Here is an 18,521-nt window from a genome sequence, read left to right as displayed (position 1 = left end):
CAAAACAATCGCACCAAAAATAGGCCATTGGAAACAGAACCAAAAATAATAAAATAGCGATTTTATATTTCTAGAGGAGAGGGACCCAAGTACCACTAAAACCCAAAACTACAGACTTCCTGATGTTCCCCATAGGGAATAATGGGAGTACTCACTGTGACTTCTGGTGCCTGTTTGTCTGAATCAGTCTGGCTGCAAGGAAAGGATTTCAGCCCCAGTAATTGCTCAGTCCTCAACCGTCTAAGGAATTCTGGCTGCTGGTCAGACAGACCACGATCACTGACTCCTATCCCCGAGATTCTTCATGCAGCAACGAGGGGAGAAATTATGCAGCTGGCTCCCTGATATCCCAAGGGTTGTTAGTCAGGGGCCACACAGCCTGCGCTCAAGCCTCTGAGAAAAATCAGCATGCGAGCTTCTCCTAGGAGAAAGGACCCCGAGCTCCTGAAGGGACCCAAAGCAAGCTGGCTCTACAGGTACTCTGAGATTGGCCTGTGAGCAGCAGTCCTCCCATGCAGGACTGCGTGCTTTCCCCAACAGAGTATGCCCAAGAAGGGAACCTCCGAGCACCGAAGCCACAATGAATTTTAAAAGACGACGGAAAAAATACCTTTAAACGGCAAAGAAAATCAAAGCAGAGCAAAAGACACCTTCTGAGTTTGCTTGCAGAAAGGGAAACTGAGGAGAGTACTGAAGAAGGGAAGGAGTTTAAAGTTCTTAAAGTGATACCCTTCTGTAGTTCGTGAAAAATGGAAATCAACAGCTCAAGTATGGACTTTTGTGAATCCACAACAGATCAAAGTATTCTCTTTAATATAAACAGAATTTTTAGAAAAGAACAATTAAATATCTATAGCAACTGGAATTAACTGCCGCTGAAGAAAGTAATTAAGCCTTAGAACACATAATTAAGTGCTGATTTTCTGTAAGCATCTTTACCACAGAAATTAGATCTCAAGAAAGAATTGAAACCTTTTGACAGTAAGTTATATTATATTATGTTGAAGCTGCAGAACTTTAAAATTGAACTTGATATCTCGTGCGATGCACCAAAGTGCTTTATTGCAGTTTACAATTAAAAGAGGATAAGAAAGTAGTGTACATACCCAAGAGGAAGAAAAGTAGGGACAGAACATAGATTCCTGTAGTTACTGAGCTGAAAGGAACTACAGAAACCATGAACATGGTTGATGAAAAGGATTCTCTTTTCAGTTCACAAAGGTTGAACAAGCACTGATCCATTCACATTCCTCGTCTCTTATTACACCAGAAGTAATAGATGAGGGAACTTCAGATATGGTTCCTTGAGAAATTCAGTCTCCATCCCTCTCCTCTTGCAAACCTAACTTCTGCAAGAGGAAGATTTGGAACCCACATGAAATCCAGTTGGAGCAGTGCTTCTCAATCCTCTCCTAGATGACAATTTAGCCAGCCAGGTTTTTGAGATTACCACTATGAATATACATACAAGTCCCCAATATATACAAATATATATCATACCTATTCTTGTTGGTAATCCTATAAACCTTTCTTCCAGGCGAGAGTTGAGAAGCCCTGAACTAGTGAATAGCTCCCTCTTTCATAAGAACATAAGCATTGCCTCTGCTGGGTCAGACCAGGGGTCCATCATGCCCAGCAGTCCGCTCCCGCAGCGGCCCCCCAGGTCCATGACCTGTAAGTTCTCCACCGTCTAAAATGTTTATACCCTAATCCTGTAGTATGCTGTATAGTAACCCTCTATCTATACCCTGTAATCCCTTTCTCCTTCAGGAAGTCATTCAATCCCTTTTTGAAACCCAATATTGTCCTCTGTCCTATCACCTCTCCTGGAAGCGCATTCCAGGTGTCCACCACCCTCTGAGTGAAGAAGAACTTCCTAGCATTCGTCTTGAATCTGTCTCCTTTCAGTTTTTCTGAATGCCCTCTTGTTTTTGATGACCCCGCTAGCCTGAAGAATCTGTTCCTCTCTACCTTCTCCATGCCTTTCATGATTTTATAAGTCTCTATCATGTCCCCTCGAAGTCTCCGCTTTTCCAGGGTAAAGAGCCCCAGTTTCTCTAGCCTTTCAGTATATGAAAGGTTTTTCATGCCCTTAATCATCCCCCCCTCTGAATAAATATTTGAGGATGTGATGGAAATGTCAAGCAGGACTGGCAGTGGTAGGGATAGGATTCTGAGACTGTATAAAAGCCCTTCTAACTCTACATAGCTAGAGGCCAAAATTTATTTTCAGGCCGGAAGATGATCTGGGAAGTGCATTATTGGATAAAGAGTGGAAACCATATAACAGAAGTTGCTTAAATTTTCTATATCCATATCCTTTACATGGCCATATCTATATCCATATCCTATATGTGGCCCATCTATATCTATATCCTATACGTGGCCCATGGCTGACCCAGAAGCCTTCCCTCTGATGTCAGAAGCTTCCTCCGATGTCAGAGGGAAGGCTTCCGGGTCAGCCGCAGGTCATATATAGGAGCCACTGCCCCTTGGCTTTGTGAAGAGAAGGGACTGCGGCTGTCAGGAGGGAGCTGGCCAAAAGGTAAACACCCGCAGAAGGCACAAATTTTGGACATAGAATAGAGGGAGGGAGGGAGAGAGGCATGTTGGGACACAAGAGGGAGGGAAAGGGATGCGTTGGAGATTCGGGAGGGAAAGAGCACAAACTTCGGACAAAGGATGGAAGGAAGGAGGGAGGGGGCATGAATCTGGGACACAAAATAGAAGGAGGAAGGGAGGGAAGCATGAACTTGGGTCAAAGGATGGAAGAATGGAGGGAGTGAGGGAAAGAGATGCTGAGGTAGGGGAGGGAATAGAAAGGGAGAAGGGTGTCTGAGTGAGAGGAAAGTAGAGATGGTGCACATGGGGAAATGAAGAAATAGGAAAATTGTTGGGCATAGGGAGGGAGAGAATTATTTGACATGGTGGTGGAAGAGGAGTGAGGTAGAGATGCATAGGGAAGAGAGATGAGTAGGACAAATGTTGGATATGGTGGTGGAACGGAAACAGTGGGATGGATGGAAAGGGATGCAAGAGGGGCCTCAAGGAGGTGGCGGTTGGAAGAATACTAGGATCCAAGTTACATACAAATTCAACTTAACGGTTTTAAAAACAGAACTCGTTCTTAACCAGGGGACTGCCTGTATTTGTAATTATTAATGTTCTTTAATAATTTAAAAAAAAAGTAAATTCGAGGTTGTGGCCATACAGAGTATGGAGGTCATAAATAAAGAATTTATGGTGGTAACTTCACCTCCTTGGGTGCAGTAATTTTTTTTTTTAGGCTATGACAATTTTTTGGTGTTTGTTTTTATCTATTTTTCCTTGTTACTCAGAGGTCCTTAAGCATAATGCATTAAAAACTGCTTTCACTCCCACATCCTGCCCAATACAAAACCCCTCTCAAAATGTTTTTTTTTTTTTTTAATAATGCATAATTAGAACATCCAAATTGCCAAGCCTTTTTTTAAAATAACCATCTAAACCTGCATTAGTAAAAGATAGTGCTGCCCGATTCAGGAAAAAATATTCCGATTCGATTCAGCCTATTGAATCGATTTTTCTATTTGATTTAATTTCCTTGCCCAAATGGGTGTTTTTTCAAACATCCTGGTGGGGTTATTTTTTTAGCCTCTTCACCCCCCTTTGCCCTCTCCTACCCACACTGGCGTTGTGGTGTAAACAAAATAGGCTTTTCCTCTCTCTGTTAAATCCTAGCTCACATTCTCGGTCTAACACCATCTCTGGCAGGATACACATTTCAAATCTGACATATTGTAGTCATAAAATAGAAAATAAAATTATTTTTTCTACCTTTTGTTGTCTGGTCATTATTCAGATCTTGTTGGTCCCAGGCTTTGGCTGTCTTCTGATAACTTGCTTGCCAGGGTCTCCTTCTTTCTTCATGCTAACCATCCATATTCTATCTCTGTCCTCCCCCGGAGTTCTGGCATCTTTCCTTTTTTTCATCTCCATCCCCAGATCCACCTTTTCTCAACTATCCTTTCATCCAGCATCTTTCCCTCTTTCCCCACCACCCCAGGTTCCACCAGCTCTCCCTTTCTCTTCCCAACAACCCTTCTATCCACTGTCTCTACCCCCCCCCCCCTCGCACCATCCCTTGTGTCCAACTTCTCTCCCTTTCTGTTCCTTCCCTCCCTAAATCCCATTGTCTACCATCTCTCTCTCTCCTGTTTTTAGATCCATTATTTCTTCTATCCCTCCCCCCATTTCCCCTCTCCCTCCCCATCTCCCCTCTCCCCCAAGTTCATCTCTCCCTCCCCAAGTCCATCTCCCCTCCTCCATCATCCATCTTCCCCCCATCTCTCCTTCTCCAGCCCACCAACTCCAAATCCATCTCCAATCTTCCCTCTTCCCCCAGCTCTGACTCCCAATACAGAAGCCCAGTATTTGACTGGCAGAGGGTAACACTCGTGCATTGTGGCACCTACCAAGAGCTCCGGGCGCTTCAAACAGCGGACACTTTTCCCATGACCTGCATAAGATGCGATCTTGCAAAAACCGAGTGAGAAGCGTCTCCACAGCATTTCCAATGTGCTCGCACCGCTCCTTGGGAGCCCACGTGTGCCACTACGTCACCCAGCGCTCGCAGGCGCCCGGGGCTCTGGCCGTCATGTGGCCGAGGAAAGCCAGCTGCTGGCAGGACCCGGGAGAGCAGGCGTGCACCACTGAGCAGCAGCAGTACGAGCGGTGCATGCAGGTGGCGGATTGGGGGCGTTTGCCGGGCTCCGGGGTAAGCATGAGCGTGCATGCAGGAAGATGAGGCATGGGCATCTGCTGCCAGCCAACCAATTAAGTCACTTTGTTGCCTCCGCTCTGCACACAGAGGTCCACTCGGCTTTCCTTCTGCCACCGGAGTCCTTGCTTCTGATATAACTTCCGGTTTCGCAAAACCGGAAGTTACATTAGATGGAAGGATTCCAGTGGCAGAGGGAAAGCCCGAACGGGTTTCTAGCAAGGGGGCCGATGAATCGGCGAGTTTGATTTTTTACAAAAACAAATCGATTCACACGAAGTGAATTGGTGAATCGATTCGAATTGCGAATCAGGCAGCACTAGTAAAAGAGCCCCTTATGTTTTTTTACCTGCATAACTCAGAATATCAGCTTTTACAAAGTTGCTATTCATGTTTTTCCTTATACTACTGAGTCATGCAGGAAGCCAAATAGAATCTGTTAACTTTAATTTTTTGCTAATTAAACAAAAACTAAGCATTCACTGACACTCTTATGTTATAGCAGTATAACATCATACTTTTAAAGGCTTTGCATAGGAGTGCTCTACATACACAACTTCAACAAATCTTGAAAATATCTGAGGGCTGTATGATATAAGACCTTAGCAAAGAAACAAATAGACTCTGTCATTTCTGTATATACATAATATACTGGTACACTGTGGAGCTCATAATTGAAAGAGAAAAAGTCGCTCTTTTCTGGACCCTTTCGAGTAATACCGTGTCCTTCATGTATTGGGTTGGAGTTGGATTGGGTTGGGTTGTCATGTATTGGGTTGGAGGAGCTGCCGTACAGCGAAAGATTAGAGAAACTGGGCCTCTTCTCCCTCGAACAGAGGAGATTGAGAGGAGACATGATCAAAACATTCAAGGTGCTGAAGGGGATAGACTTAGAAGATAAGGACAGGTTGTTCACCCTCTCCAAGGTAGGGAGAACGAGAGGGCACTCTCTAAAGTTGAAAGGGGATAGATTCCGTACAAACATAAGGAAGTTCTTCTTCACCCAGAGAGTGGCAGAAAACTGGAACGCTCTTCCGGAGTCTGTCATAGGGTAAAACACCCTCCAGGGATTCAAGACAAAGTTAGACAAGTTCCTGCTGAACAAGGACGTATGCTGGTAGGGCTAGTCTCAGTTAGGGTGCTGGTCTTTGACCAAAGGGCCGCTGCGTGAGCGGACTGCTGGGCATGATGGACCACTGGTCTGACCCAGCAGCAGCAACAGCAATTCTTATGCTCTTTTGTTCTTTGAGAGACTACAGTGGTAGAAATTTTTAGACTAATAGTAGAAAGCATTATGCTACTTTTTGACTACATTAATAGTCTTTTAGGCCAAAAATAACTTTGAGAGCAGTGAAATTAGCACAAAATGCTTCTGCCCATGTAATATTCAGACTAAAACATTTTGATCCTATTTCTGAGATTACCTGGCTGCTTGTTGAATTTCAGTTTCAGTATAAAATTTTGTTATTCATGTTCAAGGTTATTACCAAGGCTTTCAATGCATTATTTCAACAAATTTACATTTATATCAGCCAAGAAGATCCTTCAGATTAGCAGCTTCTAGTTTATTTGATGTACCTTCTTACTAGAAGTCAACTTTGAGAAATATAGAGCTTCAATAGCTGTCCTGTGGTAACTTCAAAATGTGCATGCACTGGAGTTTCACTGCAACAATCCTGATTACTCTACTTTCCAGATCCTGGTTCAAGGTCTTTCGTATATTGCAAAACTTTTCTTTAGCCACAGGAATATTTTGTCAGGCACTCCTGCCCAAAAATATGGAAGCAAGCTCTTGATGGACATGTAGACATTGCTGTTAACCAAGGACATCTACAAAATATGGCACATGCATGCTAAACTGACTAATGTCAGGGTTTAAACTGACTGGGAACAAATTCTGTATATCCTCCTCTCAAATACCAATCCAGCTTGTGTGGAATGGAACACCATTGGACCATGTGTGTCAAACACTAATCCTTGAGGACCACACACTGGTCTGGTTTTCAGGGTATCACAAATAAATAAGCATGGAATATATATGGATAAACTAAAGCTTGGACTGTATGCAAAAGTCAACAAAGAGTTAATGCAGTGAACCTGAGAAGAAGTATTATAGGGTCATACAGGCACCAAAAAAAATCATAACATTTGAATTTTGAATAAGTTATAGTGGGGAGAGATGGTTCAGGCATACACTTAGGAAAAAAGGTTACAGTAGTCTAAACAGGAGGTAATGTTAGTGACTAAAGAATTTAAAAAGAAAGGGACAGCCTTCTGGGTTATTGGACAGATGCAAATTTGCACAAGGGGAGAGAGAAATTGAGTGCGGGTTGGCCAATTAATTCATGCTGCTCGATATACTATAGTCTTCTTTTGGAAAGAGACTTCCTTCCTGCCCCACTAATCCACACAAGTAGTGGAAATAGTTGCGAGATTTGAATTAGCACAAGGAAGAGTAATCTCAAAATGGCTGCTGGACCACCCGCAGCAGTCTCATAAGGCTGCTACAGGAAGTCCTAGCAGCCATTTTGGCTGAGCCACTGGTAGGAGAAAGAATGATTGAGAAACAGACCAAGAACCAATCCCTAAGGCACACCATTGGCAACATCTTCCACAGAGTGAATTCCAATTACCACTGTACTTTGTTGCCTTTCACTCAACCAGTTCCTAACCCAGTCAATTAAGAGCCCAAAACAATGCCCCCTCAATAAGTTGCAGTTCTTAAACTGGGCTCACACTCTGTAGTTATTGCTCATTTTTTCAGCAAAAATGAGTGTGTGTTACAATTACCAACTTTCCGTAGCTCAAGTGAAGTATCAAACTGGTGACCAGCTGCCAACAGTAGTACTGCATAATTAATTCCCGACTGTAAAGTTGGCTCAGATTCAAACGCCTTCCTGAACCTAGAAAAAGAAACACACACCAGATTACTTGCTAAACAATGAAATGTTATATATAGGTAATTCAACCATGGAAGCAATTTTAGAAGAATCCTGGAACATTAAACATATAAATAGCTGATTTAAACATGTAAATTGACATACATATATGAGCAGCAATTTTAGAAAAGGTGCCACTACACACAAAGAGACGCATTAAAAGTGTTCTATCAAAATATATGTGTTCTGTTCCCATTTAAATGTGAGCATGTTATGTTGTTCATATATATCTGTAATCCAGCTGTGATATGAACTACTAGCCTGCCAAATTTCCTCTAAATTGTAGTCATGCTGCTAATGGCCCTTTTTTGAGCACATGTTCCTTGCTCTCACTGACTCATGAGTCTTTCTTATTGACTCTGCTCTAGCTTCAAGCCTGCTGGGAAAGCAGTCCTCCTTCCAATCATATACCTGAGGATAAAATCTTCATTTGTGTGCTTTAATGTTTGTAATCCTTCTAATCTGTCCCATCAATCCCCCTAAAAGTGCATTATGTTTTTACCATAAAGTGTTAGCACACTTACCAGCAAGCCTGTGTAGCTGAATTCTCCAGCCTCTCCTGTCAGACTGCTGGATGTAGAACAGACATATCTGCAGGGGCAGTGACTCTATATTCCAATAACATCTCAACTGTGTATTTTATTTTATTATTTTGGATTATTTGCGCTCAAGAACAAAATGAACTGGAGTCAATCTCTGCATGGTGATGTTACAAAATACTGTTTGTAATGAGTATCTCTAAGACAGAAAAATACATGTACTGTATTTCCATATTTTAGAACAGCAATATACATGTTGGGTCTATTTTAAGGGACAAATCGTCATCTAGAGTAGTACTGTTGGAAGAATTGCTGATGATAGAATTTGTGTTAATTGGTGAAGGATGGAGCTCTGCGATATTGCTGATGAAAAATATTTGCACTTGTCCCCAAGGGAGTCTCAAATGCATGGATACACAACAAAAATACAGGTCCCTTATACTGAGCCCACAGGACCTGGAATTGATTTTAAAGGGAAGAATGAATTTCCCTTCAACACCTAAGGACAACACAGTATCTCAATAATCCACTTAGCTCCAAATCTTTGTGTGCTAACAGTTTACTGGAAAAAATTATACTTGTGAAGAGGTATTCTTTAGCTGTACAGGTTTTTCCAGTTCTAAACTTTACAACAGAAGAAAGTCTGTGTCTATGATTCCTTTTCTTCAACTATTCAAGTTTCAAATGTATTCAATATTTCACATACTACCCAATGGATAACCTTGTGTTTCAAAATAGATTTAAAAAAAAAAAAAAAAAAAAAAGACAGACAGACTTAAAATAAGAAGGAAACTAAATCAATTGCAAGCTTAAAATAGAATGGCAATGAAAGGAAGTATAGCTATGCATTCCAAAGTCTGACCATGTCCCAAGAGTACCTGCAGCCATTAAAGTCAGGGTACAGAAATCAGACATTCATCACAGAAAAGATAGCTTTTAAGTTTTGAATTTCTTGAAGGAGGTCTTTGAGCATAAGGAAGGTGGGAGAACATTCCAGTGGTTAGGGCAAGTGACTCTGAATACTATCTAATCTAATCTGTCTGAAGGTTGGGATTACTAGATGGCTTTGTTGAAAGGATCTAAGCATGAGAGGGAGAGTAAGGTATGAACAACCATAAGAATGGTAGAAGGCCAGTTCCTCAGTGGCTCCCTTGCCTTGGACCATCCTGATTCCTAGGTAGCCCTAGCCTTGGGCTCCCAGGGCTGTGATATCTTTAAATAGTTTCCTCTGTATTCCCCTCAAGAACTCATGGCAGTCATTCAGCTAACAGCTCTTCGCTGAACAGGAGTGCAAGAAGATCGCTCCTGCTCGGTTCACTCCTGGACCACCAGGGAATTGAAAAGTACACATGGGAAATGGGAGGGAGGTAAAAATTGTCACAGTTGGCGGGGACAGGAGGTAGAAGGGATCTTTTCTGTCTTGGCCCTCCGCTGTCCCACCAGGTCCGGCAGAGACCTGCAACAGGCCCAGGAGGGGGGCGGGTGAGTGCTGACCCAAATATAAACCAGACCCCCATTTCTGGGCCATTTTCTTTGCCCACAAATCTCGGCTTATATTAGAGTACATACGGTATATAATATTTGCAGAAATATTCACAGGTGGTTTTCTTGGAGAAGTTTACTTTGAAAGGCTCAGCCTCTTGAGTTTAAAGTACTGGAAGGTTTGATCTTTTCTCCAATTTTATTTAATCTATACCTTGCTCTCTTACCCATGATTACTTGAACCTTTTGGTATTTTTATTTCTTTCACTTACGACATTCAGCTATAATCATATATAAATGTTGAAAAACAAAACCTATGTTTCCTCTGGTTTGAAATAGGCTGTCTTTGAATTTATGCAACCAAAGTCTGTCATTATATGGCTATTTAGGAATAATAGACATCTTCGAGAGTCCTTGATTTTGGCTGGTCACCTCATGCAAGTTCTGTGAACATTGCTGTGAACAAGGCTGCCCTGTGAACTTCTACAAGCTAAGTTACTCAGCATTTCATATTCTGCTCGTTTCACTGGTTTTCAGCATTATATCTGCTTAATTTCTCTTCTCCTCCCTGTTTCTTACTTAAAAAAATATAAAAAAACACAAAAAAATAAACCCTTCTCTTTCCTCTGTTAAATCTTATTTTCTCTTCCTCTTCATAGGAAAAAGGGTAAGACTTTGTTAACTCTAATTAAATCCTGGTGCCTGTGGCTCAGGGTGACTAAAGTAGGGAAAATCCTGTTATAAATCCTGTGTTTTAGGGTAGCACTGATAGAACCTGCATTTTTGTTTAAAATACTGTGTTTTAGGTGGTATAGAGCCTATATTTCTGTCTTACTAGTATTCAGCCATTGTTTTCTGCTGATTAGGTGGAGAAGGGAGGGGCTCTGTTTTACTTCTAAGGTTAATTGCATTATCTTTGGGACAGTGCTGTGAACAAGGTTGCCCTGTGAACTTCTAAAAGCTAAGTTACTCAGAATTTCATATTCTGCTCGTTTCACTGGTTTTCAGCATTATATCTGCTTAATTTCTCTTCTCCTCCCTGTTTCTTACTAAAAAAATACAAAAAAATAAACCCTTCTCTTTCCTCTGTTAAATCTTATTTCCTCTTCCTCTTCATAGGAAAAAGGGTAAGACTTATAGTCCCACCAACCCCAGGGACCACTATTCATATATAGAGACCCATATAATCAGGACTACTCAAATCAAGTCACTTCACAACCAATCAAGATGACCTTTATTCTATGCAATCACTGTGGTGCTTTAATTCCAAGACATACTATTTGGAGGCTTAAGGCTTGCCCCATCTGTCTTCAACTTGCCAGTATTAAGGAGGAGCTCTGCAAACTTAAACAGGAATTGAATACAATTAAAGCAGCTTCCATCACTCCACAAAATCATACCAACTTACCATCTCTACCTCAAAGAATAAAACAGCCCAGGATTAAATGGGTCACAGTAGGCTCAGGAAGACTGCGACATGTAACACAGAAACATCCACCTTCACTAATATTACCTCTACAGAATTCCTTCGCTCCAGTAGTGCACTGCGATACTCAGGAAAACAGAAGGGAGGTGGGACTGGAACAAATAATAAAGCCAAAAACAGAAAACTATTACTGTTGGGAGATTCCATCATCAGAGGCATTAACCTTGGAACACAGGGCGAGGAGACCAAAATAGTGAAATGTCTTCCAGGATCCTCAGCTACCAGGAGTTCCAGGCAAATACTGACTATAATTAAGGAAGAAACTAAGGATTTTAACACTGATGTTGTTATCCATCTGGGAACAAATGACCTGGCCAACAACTCCACACTTGCAGCACAGAAAGCTTTTCGGGAGCTTGGTGAGGGCGTGAAACCTTTTGTAAAGATTTTAGCTTTTTCTGAAATACTGCCTGCATATGGAAAGGGAGAGCAAAGAGTGAAAAACACAGAGGACTTTAATAGATGGCTCAGAGCCTGGTGTCATCAAGAAGGCTTCAGGTACATAGGAGGATGGGGAAATACATGGAAGGACAAGAAGCTATATTGCATTGATGGGCTACATATTACTACAGCAGGAAAAAGAAACCTTGCAGAGAAATTTAGACAATATTTTTCTAGGCATTTAAACTAGAAGGTGGGGGTGGTGTATGTACGAAGGACAATTATAGAGACCACCCCCGGCAAAAGAAAAGATGTGATAGTAGTAAAGGCTGCAACATAAGCAATATCAGCAACTCATTTCTTAGTATTGCAACGGAAAGTGAAACGACACAAAAATCCATACAAAAAAGGAGATTATCGCTGAAAAATAGCTGGAAAGCGATGACCACAAATGCTCGCAGTCTAAGCAACAAAGTTCATGATCTGCAAGCCCTGATGTTAGAGGCAGATCTAGATATTGTTGCTATCACAGAGACATGGTTCAGTGAATCACATGGATGGGATGCAAACATACCGGGATATAATCTTTTTAGGAAGGACAGAGATGGTCATAAAGGTGGAGGAGTAGCTCTCTATGTAAAGATCAATATCCAAGCAACCGAAATGCAAGGGACCTGGGGAGAGGAAGAAGCGATATGGATTGCTCTGAAAAGAGAAGATGGAACTTCTATCTATGTGGGTGTAGTCTACAGACCTCCGACTCAATCGCAGCAAATTGATAAGGATCTGATTGTGGATATCCAAAAGTTTGGAAGGAAAGAGGAGGTTCTGCTGTTGGGAGATTTCAACCTGCCGGATGCGAACTGGAATGTTCCATCTGCGGAATCGGAAAGAAGTAGGGAGATTGTGGATGCCTTTCAAGAGGCTCTGCTCAGACAAATGGTGACGGAACCCACAAGGGAAAAAGCGATATTGGATCTGGTTCTCACAAATGGAGAGAGTATCTCTAATGTTCGAGTGGGTGCTCACCTGGGTAGTAGCGATCATCAAACGGTTTGGTTTGATATAACGGCTAAAGTGGAGAGCGGCCGCACGATACTTAAAGTCCTAGATTTCAAACGTACAGACTTTAATGCAATGGGAAAGTACCTGAAGAAAGAGCTGTTAGGATGGGAGGACATAAGAGAAGTGGAAAGACAGTGGTCTAAGCTGAAAGGAGCGATAAAAATGGCTACGGACCTTTATGTGAAGAAAATCAATAAAAACAAGAGAAAAAGGAAGCCGATATGGTTCTCCAACCTAGTGGCTGAGAAAATAAAGGCGAAAGAGTTGGCGTTCATGAAATATAAAAAAACCCAAGAAGAGGAGAGCAGAAAGGACCACAGGGTGAAACTGAAAGAAGCCAAGAGAGAGATACATCTGGCGGAAGAACAAATGGCTAAAAATGTGAAAAAGGGAAAAAAATTTTTCAGATATATTAGTGAAAGAAAGAAGATGAAAAATGGAATTGCTAACTAAAAGATGCTGGGAACTGATATGTAGAGAGTGATGATGAAAAAGCAAACATGCTAAACAAATACTTCTGTTCTATATTCATGGAAGAAAATCCTGGAGAAGGACCGAGATTCTCTTGCAAAGTAACGCAAGAAAATGGAGTAGATTCTGCGCCATTCACGGAGGAGAGTGTTTATGAGCAACTTGAAAAACTGAAGGTGGACAATGTGATGGGACCGATGGGATCCATCCCAGGATACTGAGGGAGCTCAGAGAGATTCTGGTCGGTCCTATTAAAGACTTGTTCAACAAATCTCTGGAGACGGGAGTGATTCCTGGGGATTGGAGGAGAGCGGATGTGGTCCCTATTCATAAAAGTGGTCACAGGGATGAAGCAGGAAACTACAGGCCGGTGAGCCTCACTTCAGTTGTTGGAAAAATAATGGAAGTGTTGCTGAAAGAAAGGATAGTGTACTTCCTTGAATCTAATGGGTTACAGGATCCGAGGCAACATGGCTTTACAAAAGGTAAATCGTGCCAAACGAACCTGATTGAATTTTTTGATTGGGTGACCAGAGAGCTGGATCGAGGACATATGCTAGATGTAATTTACTTGGATTTCAGCAAAGCATTTGATACAGTTCCTCATAGGAGGCTGTTGAACAAACTTGAAGAGCTGAAGTTAGGACTCTAAGTGGTGAACTGGGTCAGAAACTGGCTGTCGGACAGACGCCAGAGGGTGGTGGTTAATGGAAGTCGCTCGAAGGAAGGAAAGGTGACTAGTGGAGTCCCTCAGGGTTCGGTGCTGGGGCCAATCATGTTCAATATGTTTGTGAGTGACATTGCCGAAGGGTTAGAAGGAAAAGTGTGCCTTTTTGCAGATGATACCAAGATTTGTAACAGAGTAGACACCGAAGAGGGAGTGGAAAATATGAAAAAGGATCTGCAAAAGTTAGAGGAATGGTCTAATGCCTGGCAACTAAAATTCAATGCAAAGAAATGCAGAGTTATGCATTTGGGGATTAATAATAGGAAGGAACCGTATATGCTGGGAGGAGAGAAGCTGATACGCACGGACGGGGAGAGGGACCTTGGGGTGATAGTGTCCAAATATCTAAAGGCAAAAAAACAGTGTGACAAGGCAGTGGCTGCTGCCAGAAGGATGCTGGGCTGTATAAAGAGAGGCGTAGTCAGTAGAAGGTGTTGATGCCCCTGTACAGGTCATTGGTGAGGCCCCACTTGGAGTATTGTGTTCAGTTTTGGAGACCGTATCTGGCGAAAGACGTAAGAAGACTTGAGGCAGTCCAGAGGAGGGCGACGAAAATGATAGGAGGCTTGCGCTAGAAGACATATGAGGAGAGACTGGAAGCCCTGAATATGTATACCCTAGAGGAAAGGAGAGACAGGGGAGATATGATTCAGACGTTCAAATACTTGAAGGGTATTAACGTAGAACAAAATCTTTTCCAGAGAAAGGAAAATGGTAAAACCAGAGGACATAATTTGAGGTTGAGGGGTGGTAGATTCAGGGGCAATGTTAGGAAATTCTACTTTACGGAGAGGGTAGTGGATGCCTGGAATGCGCTCCCGAGAGAGGTGGTGGAGAGTAAAACTGTGACTGAGTTCAAAGAAGCGTGGGATGAACACAGAAGATTTAGAATCAGAAAATAATATTAAATATTGAACTAGGCCAGTTACTGGGCAGACTTGCACGGTCTGTGTCTGTGTATGGCCGTTTGGTGGAGGATGGGCAGGGGAGGGCTTCAATGGCTGGGAGGGTGTAGATGGGCTGGAGTAAGTCTTAACAGAGATTTTGGCAGTTGGAACCCAAGCACAGTACCGGGTAAAGCTTTGGATTCTTGCCCAGAAATAGCTAAGAAGAAAAATTAAAAAAAAAAATAATAAAAAAAATTTTTTTTAATTGAATCAGGTTGGGCAGACTGGATGGACCATTCAGGTCTTTATCTGCCGTCATCTACTATGTTACTATGTTACTATGATTCTGCATTTCTGGTGCATCAGATCCTTCAGGACCTCCAGATGTCCAATTGGCAGAAACCTCAATCTGTTTCCACAGCCTCTAAGTGTCTGGAACCAAAATACAAGGTTCAGAAAGCCCCTGGTCATGATTTACAACAATTACCACACACTATTCAATGATATGAGAGCCAGCTATTAGGAAAGCTAAAACAGCCAGAACCCTATTTAAATGTGCCGCTGGGGAAGGTCTGCCACCTCCTGGACTCAGTTGGCCAAAAGGTATACCAGAAAGCCATGCTTTCTTCCAAGACCATAGCACATCAACTTCAAATCCTATATTACCAACTCTGCCCTTCAACAACTAAATAGCACATCCCCAGATACAATCGCCACTCTCCACATGGCCCTTCAGGAATCCACCTATCACCTTATCAAAACAAACTATGATGCTTATGATATGAATTGCAGCTATCGCCATTTCAGCTCATCAGACAGCATGGCTTAAAGTCTCTAAACTCAGGGATGACCTCCATGATCACTTAGCTGATGCTCCCTGTCTAGGAGAGAGTTTATTTGGTGAAAAAGTAAAGGATACTCAATGAGAATTCCATGGCTATCTGCCTACCCTCCTGTTCAGTCCAACAATATCACAGGGCTCCATCCTTCACCAATTATCTCAAATCCTATAGTCAGCAATTCTTCCAATAGTACTAATCTAGATGACAATTTGTCCCCTACAATAGACCAAATTTTCAACATACTCAACCCTCTGCCTACTCTCAGAAACAATGCCCAAGAGAGCAGACACAGGTCCCTAGTATCCAGTTGCCTGCTCTCAAGTCCAACCCTAGCTTTTGACAATTTGCCAGTTGGAGGGCAGCTCGGTCATTTCCACCCTGCATGGCAGGACATCATAATGGAGAACAGGTCCTCACAAAGCTATCAACTCAATTTCCTTTCAAGAGTCCTTGTTTCCCAAATGCCTTAGCCATCACATACTCCTCGTCACCACATACCACTGCTAGCAGCGGAACAGATTCTTATTATTCAGAAGAACGCAGTGGGGTAAGTACTCGAATGTCAAAAAAACAAGGGGGGTTTTACTCAAATTTCTTCCTTATTCCCAAGAAGACTCATGGCCTTCGACCTATTCTAGATCTCCGTTCTGCCTCATGAGAAAAGTTCAGAATTCTCTCACTTCCCATCATTTTTCCTCTCCTCAGGCTGGCTGCTCTAGAACTTAGGGCTGCCTACAGTTCCTCCATTTCAAATTCCTCAACCACCACTACCAGTACTACCTTTTGGCCTCTCTTCAGTGCCTTGAGTCTGTACAAAGTACATCAAAGCAGCAGCACACCTACAAAAGAAACAGTACTTTGTCTTCCTATACTTTGACAGATAGCTCCTCATGGCTCATTACAGAGATCACTTACTTCTCACTATCCAGGATACCCTATCAACTCTACAATCCATGGGATTCATCATCAATTAGGAAAAGCTGTCTCTAATTCCTAATCATTCACTAACATTCATAGGAGCTCATATAAACACCATCAAAGCTCATGCCTACCTTTCCGAAGCTAGGCTAAAGGGCATAGTAAAGCTTTGCAATCTGATGAGAGAATCATCACAAATGTCTGTGCACCACATTTTGTGCCTCCTAGGCCACATAGCGACATCTTTAACTCTAGTGTCACATGTCAGACTACACATGAGGCATTTGCAGTGGCACCTCAAGTTACAATGGAATCAACAATGAAGTTAAAAGGTGAGAGACTCAAGAGTAATTTAGGGAAATACTTTTTTTTACAAAATGGGTGGTAGATGCTTGGAATAGTTTCCCGGTAGAGGTGGTGGAAACCAAGACTGTGTCTGAATTCAAGAAATTGACAATCTCTGCACATTTGATTGAAAATGGATACAAAACATATTACAGATGGTACTACAATACTCTTTTTTTTATTATTATTATTTATTTATAAATTTTTGAAATTTTAACAAGCATACAATCTTGTACAGAAAAGTGCAATCAAGAAAACATATCATTGATTATTCTCAAACTTGAAAATAAACCAAAATTACATAAAAGGTAATAATTCCAACTTAATCGTACACTAGTCCTCAACAATGGATCCAGGATTAAGGAATTAGGAGTAAATATAGTACAATAACAAAATTAACCAAAACACGTCATCTGTGCTGAAAGAGAGCTTAATTAATTAAGACACCGATGTTTCTCCTTTTTCAAGGTGCTTCATGGAGAGGAAAGCAGTCAAATGAGACGGTTCAAAGAAAATAGGTACTACAATACTCTTGAATTGCAGAGGTTCTATGGTACTAGAACTGGACTTTGCTAGCGGTAATGTGGCCAAAAAGGGGATCATCAGCATATCTGGTGGGCAGGTTCTGTTAACAGGCTTTTTTGGCAAAAAAGTAAGACAGCTTTTGGTTCAGATAATGTGCCATCATTGCCCCTTGGTTGAATGTTCCAATTCCGAGATATAAACCAGCAGAGTATAAATTTGCATCATTTGTTTTTACAGTGGCACATCTGGCAGGGCTATTTTTTTGTGGGAGACAGAAACTCCAGATATACTAAGGGGCTCATAATCGAAAATTAAATACGTCTAAAAACCTGCTGAAGTCGACACTTGGCTGATTTAAAAGACAGGTCGTCCAAGTGCCGATAATCAAAACGGTTTTTAGAAATATCGAGGGATTTTTTAGGCCTCTGAATCCCGCTGTGCACCCAGAGTTGAAAGGGGCATTTTTGGAAGAGTGGTTAGGGTGGGATGTGGGAAGACCTAGACTTAGTTATCCTGTAAGGATAATCAAAGGTTTGACAAGACTGTCTAGACCAGGGGTCTCAAAGTCCCTCCATGAGGGCCACAATCCAGTTGGGTTTTCAGGATTTCCGCAATGAATATGCATGAGATCTATGTGCATACACTGCTTTCAATGCATATTCATTGGGGAAATCCTGAAAACCCAACTGAATTGCGGCCGTCAAGGAGGGACTTTGAGATCCCTGGTCTAGACGGTCTTCGTGACATTTGGAGCATTGAGATAAAGCAGTATATTTCTGCATCTCGATGGCCACATATTTGGACTTGGAGGATGAGTTGTACAGCATCAGCATCTATGAGACAAACTTGTTTTTTTCTGTTACAGATAAAGACCTGAATGGTCCGTCCAGTCTGCCTATTAGTTATACCCATTACAAATACATGATCAAATTAACATGTCTCTTCTTTGATATTTTTGTGTCATAGACTGTAAAGTCCACCTGATATTGTCCTGGGTTCCAAATGCTGAAGTTGCCGTCCAAGCTCACTCCAGCCTATCCAACCATCCTGTTTGCAGGATATCTACCATAAAGTCTAGCCAGTAACATCCTCATGTTCTAAGTTAGGTTACACAGGTTAGACAGTTCTAAATCTAATAGATGCTGGCACTGTCAT

General features: G+C 41.9%; 1 protein-coding gene across 3 annotated transcripts in view; it reads right to left on the bottom strand.

Moving 5' to 3' along the window:
• The window catches only part of MAP3K5 (mitogen-activated protein kinase kinase kinase 5), a 418,652-nt gene that overhangs the window by 214,683 nt on the left and 185,448 nt on the right, over window positions 1-18,521 (bottom strand). For all 3 annotated transcript variants that reach the window (XM_033937504.1, XM_033937503.1, XM_033937502.1), the window contains one exon: window positions 7,550-7,662. In XM_033937504.1, the coding sequence (XP_033793395.1) occupies window positions 7,550-7,662 (113 nt within the window). The remainder of the gene's footprint in view (window positions 1-7,549; window positions 7,663-18,521) is intronic.

Source organism: Geotrypetes seraphini, chromosome 3, assembly GCF_902459505.1.
Source record: "Geotrypetes seraphini chromosome 3, aGeoSer1.1, whole genome shotgun sequence".
Classification (NCBI taxonomy): Eukaryota; Metazoa; Chordata; class Amphibia; order Gymnophiona; family Dermophiidae; genus Geotrypetes; species Geotrypetes seraphini.
The sequence above is the reverse complement of the archived record's forward strand: the minus strand, read 5'-3'. Positions and strand labels throughout refer to the sequence as shown.